The sequence below is a fragment of the Chrysemys picta genome, chromosome 13 (assembly GCF_011386835.1).
Source record: "Chrysemys picta bellii isolate R12L10 chromosome 13, ASM1138683v2, whole genome shotgun sequence".
Lineage (NCBI taxonomy): Eukaryota > Metazoa > Chordata > Testudines > Emydidae > Chrysemys > Chrysemys picta.
The window spans coordinates 12082936-12092242 of NC_088803.1; the positions used below are offsets into that span (position 1 = coordinate 12082936).

General features: G+C 40.1%; 1 protein-coding gene across 1 annotated transcript; it reads right to left on the reverse strand.

Moving 5' to 3' along the window:
* Nucleotides 1-1543: 1543 nt before the first annotated feature.
* LOC101950461 (olfactory receptor 11A1) lies at nucleotides 1544-2497 on the reverse strand. The gene has a single exon (XM_024111531.1). The coding sequence runs from the start codon at nucleotides 2495-2497 to the stop codon at nucleotides 1544-1546; it is 954 nt and encodes a 317-aa protein (XP_023967299.1).
* Between the last annotated feature and the right edge of the window lie 6810 nt (nucleotides 2498-9307).

Below are 9307 nucleotides of genomic sequence, written 5' to 3' on the forward strand. Positions count from 1 at the left end.
ATAAGAATGGCCATGCCATGACCAGAACAATGGTCCATCTAGCCTAGTATCATGTATTTGACAGTGACCAGTGCCAGCTGTTTCAGAGGGAATGAACAGAATAGGGCAATTATTGAGTGATCCATCCCCTATTGACCAGTCTCAGTATCTGGCAGTCAGACATTTAGGAACATATGTAACATTGGGTTGTGTTTCTGACCATTCTGGCTAATAACTATTGATGGAACTGTCCTCCAAGAAATTATCTAGCTCTTTTTTGAACCCAATTATACTTCTGGTCTTCACAACATCATCTGGCAACAATTCCACAGGTTGACTGTGAGTTTTGTGAAGAAATATTTCCTTTTGTTTGTTTTAAACCTCCTGCCTATTAATTTCATTGGGTAAAATTCTTGTGTTATGTGAAGGGATAATTAAAACTTCCTTATTCACCATCTCCACACCATTCATGATTTTATGGACCTCTAGCATACCCCCCTTAATCATCTCTTTTCTAATCTGAACACTAGTCTCTTTAATTCTCCTCATATGGAAGCTGTCCCAAACCCCTACTCATTTTTGTTGCACTTCTCTGTACCTTTTCCAATTCTAATATATCTTTTTTCAGATGGGGGCAACCAGACCTGCAGGCAGCACTCCAGGTGTGTGTGTACTATGGATTTGTATAGTGGCATTATGATATTTTCTGTCTCATTGTCTGTCCCTTGCTGTTGTTTTGTCCCCTAATAATCATAGCAGGCCATGAAGTTTGATAATGTATTTAGTGGCTTTTACAGTGTCCTTTGCATGGAATTGATCCATGGTATCAAGGTATCAAATCTGACAAGCATCACTTTACTTATAATACTGCTTTCAAAAGTATGGGCAGGTGTTAAAGTCCACTACCAACACACTTTGCAAAGTGGATATATCTTGGCCCCATTCCTATAAATTTTCATTCCTGATGTGTACCCTCTTCATAGTATCCCAGGAATGGAGACTTCTGGCAGTGTCAAAAGTCTTAAGAATATTTTTTTAAAATACACAAGAAAAGAAAGGGGGGAAATCATGTTAGTATCACTTAATACTTGACTACCTTTTCATTGGACCAAGTGGTCACTTTTTACTTGATCTGTTTTCCTGCAGGATGAGCAGTCAGAACCAGTGTCAATTGTAAACCCCCATTTAGAACCAACATTTTTCAGGTTGGGCATTTTCATTTTTTTGAACAAATAATGGAAAAAAAAATATTCTGAAATTTTCCACAGGAGGGTGTGTGTGTATGTGTGTCTGTGGATTGTGTGTGTGTGTGATTGGAATTGTCCACAGTTCTACTAAACAGATACCTGCTTTTGTTTAATTTGAGAAAGAGGGAAATTTTCCTAAGACTGGAACAATTAATGGAGAATCTACTAAATACAAATTGGAAAGACTTTGTGTTACAACACCAATAGCTATGCTCGGTAGGCCTAGATTTTTATCAGTAAATGTCAGTAAATGTCAATTTCACCATTCACAAAATGGTTCTATCCAGTTCTGTGATTCTATGATTTCAATCAATTTCTCAGAATTGATGGGAAACCCGATATTTCTGCTGGGCTCTCCTCAGGGCCTCCTTTACCTCTTTGTTTCTCAGGCTGTAAATGAGGGGATTGATCAGGGGTGTCAAGACAGTGTAAAGGATAGAAACAAATTTGTTCAGGATTCTGAGTGCTCCGGTGTTTGGTAACATGTAGACAGTTATTAGAGTCCCATAGTAAATTGTCACAACGATAAGATGGGAGGAGCAGGTGGAAAAGGCCTTTTGCTTGCCAGTGGTGGAAGAGATTCTCAGGATGGTGGAGATGATATAAGCATAAGATGTCAGGGTCAAAAGAAATGGTAGAATGATGTTTGTGGAAGAGAAGATGAGGGTCACCAGATTAACCAGACCAGTGTCACTGCAGGAGAGATTAATCATTTGGGTGAGATCACAGAGGAAATGATCAATTTCATTAGGGCCACAAAAGGCTAATTGTGACACCAAATATATTATCATAGCAAGAATGATGAATGAACTTAGCCAAGATCCAGCTGCTAGCTGCATACAGAACCTGACATTCATAAGTGTTGCATAGTGCAGGGGTTTGCATATCGCTAAGTACCGATCATAAGACATCGAAGCTAGGAGATAACACTCAACAGTCAATAGGACACCAAACCAATAAAACTGAACCATGCAGCCAGTAACAGAAACAGTTCTGTCCCCAGTCAAGAAACTGGCCAGCATCCTGGGCAGGATGGTGGAGGTGTAGCAGATCTCCAAGCAGGACAAATTCCCCAGGAAGAAGTACATGGGGCTGTGAAGGTGCTGATCAGCCACAACTAGTGCAACAATGAGTGAGTTCGCAGCCATGGTGACTATGTAGATCCCTAGAAATAGCAAGAAGAACAGAATTTGCAGTCCAGGGAGATTCCCAAATCCCAGCAGGATGAATTCTGAGATAGACGTTTGATTTTCCCCTTCTCCTTTCTCCATTCTCCATCTGATGCAACTAGTGATTGAGAAAAAAAAGTGATCAGACAAGGATCTTGCTGTACAATGCTGTGATTTCCCTCTATTTGATTTCTTATAAATTCAGTGTGCCATCTAAGGTCAAGGTTTATATTCTCTCCTAACTGAAGAACTGCTTCTCACCCAGGTATTGCATAGAGCTAAGGACAGAATTTCTCCACCAAAGAACAGCATACCTGCCAAAGGGCAGCAAAACAGTGAATTTATCACTTTCCTACACCTGTTCTCAACTTCTTTCATTCACTGATTCACAGATTTATCATCCAAAAGGTACCCTGAAATCATCTCATCAGATGTCCACTACAAAAACATGCCAAAGGATGTTCCTAGACAGACATGCACTCAACTCAATTAATTTGTGTACGGCTAAAACATTTTTTCCAGGAATGCAGGAGATTTATAGACATCTAAGCAGAAAGAGATACAGAGGGATGTGAAATGGGTTTGGTACAGGGACAGATAAAAAGGACAGGTACAGAGACTGTGTCAGAGGCTTGACAGAGGGATAGATATAAGGGATTAGAAGCATGAATAAAGGGTTTATTAGATAGATTGATAGACAAGGGGGTGGTAGATCTCCTTGTCCTTCATCAATCTCTCTAGAAATAAATCATGCTGAGACTCTAAAGTCCTTACTCAGGTAAAGCTCCCAATGAGTGACGACTGACCAAGAGTAGTATCCTTCAGTTTGAGGGTGAGGATTTGCCATGAGATCGGTCACACTCACCTTTAATCCTCAGCATGAAGCGGTGACCTCTCTATCGACAGTGACTGGATCTAGTCTCACAGTCAGTCTCATCCTCTCAGCTCCTGGGGTAATAGCTGCATGTTGCTGTTGGGAGGGGGTCTTTCCCCTGCTGCCCAGCATGCCTGTCTATATGACACAAATCCATGATGTCCTCTGCTCTGGATTCTTGCATCCTTTATTGGGGAAAGCAGCCTCCCTGGCCACCTCTGCTGCTGGGATCTCCCTTGGGCCCCCTGCTGGTGATCACTTAAAATTACCTTCCTAGGGAAATTAACACTGTGCCCTTTGTTAAAAGAGTAAAACCAAAGCTGATGGCTTTGGCATGTGGCAGAGATGTCCCCCTGGACATTCATTAAAGAAGGGACTCCATATCCTAGTATAGAGGATAGGTAATGTAGAGGCAGGTGGTAATGAGGAACAGACAATATTAATAGAGTCACATTTAAAAATCACACTTGAAGGTAATCAACTGAATATTGACACCATGTACAAGTGCTTATATACCAAAGCTAGAAGTCTAAATACTAAGATGGGTGAAAAAGAATGCCTGGCATTGATATAATAGGAATCATGTTGTTGGTGGAAAGTTGGAGGAATGAGGATAATCAATGGGACACATAGTACCAGGGTATAAAATATGTAGGAATGGCAGAGTAGGTTGCATTGGGACGGGAGTGACATTATATGTTTAAAGCATAGAGTCAAATAACACTGCTCTACAGCCAAAATGCTTCTGAAATAAATGTAGTCAAACTTTACTACTTCTGGGTCACTGAGAACAAAAATGATGCTTAAAATTGTTGATTGGCTCTAGTTTTCAAGATATGCTATTGGGTCAGTATATACGACCCTTGACTTGGGAATGGCAGAGGATAAGTGAGTTATAAAGGGAAGGGATCTCAATTTAAACCAGAAATGACTAAAATACATCTTTGACTGGATCTATGAATAAATCTATGACTGGGTTTGAACAGTACTTGCTTTTTAGGCAAAACAATGAATGATGCAATCTGAAGCTGGTAATGCGTCATACATGATATGAATTGCATCATGTTATTCCTAGAAGTCATGGATGATGCAATCATAATGAAGCTTACATCACTCTGCTGAACAAATTGCCCTATATCAGCTCTAGAAATCATACAGTGTCGTGCTCTCTCATTTGTCAGTGTTTGATTTTGCAAAGGGACACATTTCTGTTTAGCCAAAGTGAGCAGAGATGCCTCGTACTTGTGTGAACAGTGCAGATAACTTCTGCTATGTTTGTGGTGAAGTGACTTTTGCATCACAAAAGCACAGTATAACCACTATGGTTAAGAAAGCCTATCAACTTTATTTTGGCTACAAAATTGGAGATCAGGATAAGAAGTGGGCCCCACACATATGCTGCAACACTTGTGCAACAAATCTTTGCCAGTGGTTGAACAGGAAAAGGAAATCTATGCCTTTTGCAGTGCCAATGATTTGGAGAGAGCCAACAGATCATACCAGCAATTGCTACTTCTGCATGGTGCCGGCAGCTGGGAAAGGTGTGTCAAAGAAGAAAAAGTGGACTGTGCATTATCCAAACATTCCATCAGCTATACGCCCAGTACCCCACGGAGAAGGACTGCCGGTTCCTGATGCACCAGAATCATTCTCACTTGAGTCAGACAAGGAAGAGGAAGAGGATGAAACTTCTGGTCCTGAACCATCAATGTTACAGGACCCACATTTTCTCCCATACTCCTCCTCTGAACCACACCTCATAACACAAGGTGAACTGAATGACCTTGTCAGGGATTTGGAACTACCCAAGAGTAAGGCAGAGCTGTTGGGCTCCAGACTACAGCAGTGGAATGTCCTGGCAGGTGATGTTAGGGTTTCCATGTTCCGTGACCGTCAAAAGGATTTGTCCCATTCTTCTTCATGGAAGGTGATTTTGTAGCCTGCAACAACATCGATGGTGTGATGGCAGCCCTCAACATCGTTCACGATCCAGATGAGTGGAGACTGTTCATTGATTCATCGAAGACGAGTCTTAAAGCTGTTTTACTGCATCATGGCAATGTTTTGCCATCAATTCCAGTTGGTCATGCAGTCCATATGAAGGAAACCTATGACAACATGAAACAACTTTTGAGGTGCATAAACTATGACCAACATCAGTGGCAGCTTTGTGGTGATTTGAAGGTTGTTGCTCTCTTTCTTGGTCTGCAGACTGGATACACAAAGTACTGCTGTTTTCTCTGCAAATGGGATAGTCGTGCAAGAGATTCCCACTACATCAAGAAAGATTGGCCACTCTGACAGTAATTGGAGCCTGGGAGGAAAAGTGTTCAGCATCCACCACTTGTTGAATCAAGGAAGATTTTGTTACCACCCTTACACATCAAGCTGGGTCTGATGAAAAACTTTGTCAAGGCCATTGACAAAACACAAGCAGCTTTCAAGTACCTCCATGGAAAATTTCCAAGGTTAAGTGAAGCTAAGATAAAGGAAGGTGTGTTTGTTGGTCCTCAGATTCGTGAACTTCTTCGAGATGATGCATTTGACGATGCACTGCGTGGCAAGGAAAAGACGGCATGGAAAGCCTTCCAGTTAGTGGCAATAAATTTTCTCGGAAACAACAAGGCAGACAACTACAGGTTGTTGGTGGAAAACCTCCTCAAAGCATACAAAAGCCTTGGTTGCAACATGTCACTAAAGATACACTTTTTGCACTCTCATCTAGATTTTTTTCCACCGAACTGCGGAGCAGTGAGCAATGAGCACGGCGAGTGATTTCACCAGGACATTGCAACAATGGAGAAACATTATCAGGGCAAATGGAGCCCATTAATGCTTGCAGACTATTGCTGGACAGTGACAGGAGATGCTCCATTTAATGAATACAAGAGACAAGCCAAGAAGCGCCGAGTAGACACTGAATAGGACTAAACTATGTACAGAATAGTTTTTTTGCCTTTTGTTTCATAATAAATTTTATTTATATAACCCTTTTGCTGATTTTTAAAGTGTTACATAAACAGGACAGGTGAAATATTATCATGTAAAGCAACCATAAACACATGAAAAGACCGAGGTTTACAATTTATGATTAAAACTCTACTATCTGCACAATATACATAGACATAAAATGTAAAAACTTAAATATCTTAGAAACAGTAGCCAATCAGTTGTTTTAACTGTCATATTTGAATTCATCACCTCAAAATACATAATAAATAGCACATTTTATCTCTGAAGCAGACAACTTCTCAAAAATTGTAGACCAGTGTAATGTAAAAGTCTTAAATGGATTGAACTGTACCATAGAATCTCTATGGATAGAAATTCCATGCTTCAACAATAAGTGTATAGCAGTGGGAATATACTATTGTACTGACCATCTGACCAAGATGGTGACAGTGATGGTGGAATGCTGAGGGAGCTTAGAGAGGCAAAAAAATTAGAAAATGCAAGTGACCTGCAAGCAGAGTGGGGCTATTTAAAAACACCATAATAGAGGTTCAGATTAAATTTATATCCCAAATCAGAAAGGACAATAAGAGGACCAAAAGAATGCCACCATGGATAAACAGCAGAATAATGGAGGTCATTAGAGGCAAAAAGGCATCCTTTAAAATTTGGAAGTCCAGTTCCAGTAAGAATAGAGGGAAGTAGCACAAAGTCTGGCAGATTAAGTATAAATGTACCATTAAAGAATTTGAAAAGCAAATGGTGAAGATGAAAACAAACAAACTATATATATAATTTAAGTAGCTCAGAAGCAGGAAGCCTGCCCAAGAGGCAATGGGGACATTAGATGATCAAGATGTTAAAGGAGCAATCAAGGAAAACAAGGCCATTGCAGAGAACCTCAATGAACTATTTTCACTGCAGAAGATGTGGGTGAGATCCCACTATCAGAGTTACTCTTTTTGGGCAACAAATCTGAAATAAGTTCCCACACTGATGTGTCAGTAGAAAAGATTTTAGAACAAATTGATAAATTAAACAGTAATAAGTCACCAGGACCAGATGGGATTCATTCACGAATTCTGTAGGACCTCAGATATGAACTTGCAGATCGCTAACTGTGTGATGTAACCTTCTGCTGAAACCAGCCTCTGTACAAGATGACTGGAAGGTAGGTAATGCAACACCAATTTTTAAAAAGGGGTCCAGAGGTGACCCTGGTAATGACAGGCTAGTAAGCCTACCTTCAATACCAGGTAAATTGGTTGAAACTATAGTAGAGAACTGAATTATCAGACATATAGGTGAACACGATTTGTTGGGGAAGAGGCAATACATCTATTCTAAAGAGAAAACATGCTTCACCAACCTATTAGAATTATTTGAGGGTGTTCACAAGCATGTGGACAAGGGTATGGACAAGCATGTGGACAGTTGATATATGGTACTTGGACTTTCAGAAAGCCTTTGACAAGGTCCCTCAGCAGAGACTCTTAAGCGAAGTAAACTGGGTAGACTGCGTAGACTGTTGGTCCTTCATCAGTTAAAACTGAGCTGATCACAACACGTCTTCCAATCTTCTCTTGCTCTGGCCATCCTTCACCATGCTTGTCCATATCTCCTTGTTAGGAAATCATCTCACCTCTTTGGAGGCCGACCGCATGGCCGTTTCTGTTCTCATGGATATCTCTCGGATATAGCTGTGGTCCATCTGTTGTCGCTGAGTGGGACAAAGTAAACAGTCATGGTATAAAAGGGACGGTCCTCTCATGGATCAATAACAGGTTAAAAGACAGGAAACAGAAGGTAGGAATAAAAGGTTAGTTTTCACAATGAGACAGATAAACAGCAGGGACCCCCAAGGATCTGTATGCTAGCCAAAATATTAGTTAATGATCCGGAAAAAAGTGAACAGTAAAGTGGCAAAGTTTGCAGATTATACAAAATTATAGTGGTTAGTTATTTCCAAAGCTGACTGCAAAAAATTACAAGGAGATCTCATAAAATTAGGTGACTGGGTAACAAAACAGTAGATGAAATTTAATATTGTTAAGTGTCAAGTAATGCACAGTGGGGGGAAATAGTCCAAAGTATACATACATAATGATGAGTTCTAAATTAGTTGTTACTCCTCAGGAAAGGGATCTGGGAGTCATTGAGGATACTGTGGAAAAAGTGAATAGAGAAGTGTTATCTACCCTTTCCCACAATACAAAAACCAGAGGTCATATGATGAAATTCGTAGGCAGCAGGTTTAATACAACAAGAGGAAATACTTTTTTACACAATGCAAAATTAACCCGTGGAACTCATTTCCATGGGATAGTGTACTGGCCAAAAGTAAACCTGTGTTCAAAATAAAGGTTAATGAGGTTGCCAGTTTTGTATCTATATAATATAGCATTCCAAATGTGTCCTATTATAAGGCCATTCTACTCCAGTAGCTTTGTATACACACTGGCCTGGTTTGCGATTGAAAAATCTTAGCTATGTCATTTGGTTCCCTCTCTTCTATTATAAACCTTAAGAGATACTGACTCCCTTAAGGAAAAATCCAATCTTTGCATCTACATGGGGCATCCTGCAGTGTGTGAAGATGATCATGGCATCTGTTCTTACGCATTCTCTTCTCATAACACTATGGGCTAGCCTGTGCATCAGGATCAAACCACACTTAAAACAATTTGGATAGAAAAAGTATTAACAAAAATTAAAGATAAAATACAAGATATAGGCGGACCTCCTTTGATTACATATGTAAGAAATATCAGCTACCACTGTCTCACGGTTCCTTCTTTCAGTGGCTAAACTCAAGATTTCATGGAAGGATAGTGGGCAATTGGTCTGTTCCTATTCTATCACCTTTAAGAGCATGTTAAGAAATATGGAAACAGAAGTCCCTTTGTAGGAATGACTTGTAGGTGGCTTAATGCTTTGCATTACCCTCTCAATCTCAGTCTCAATGAAAGAAATGGGAAAAGGAACATAGCCGTACTATCACAAGAGAAAACTGATACTTCAAGTTCTTTGTCCTTGCAATCTTCCAGAACAATTTATTAAACAGAATGTTGGATTCGAGAATGTTG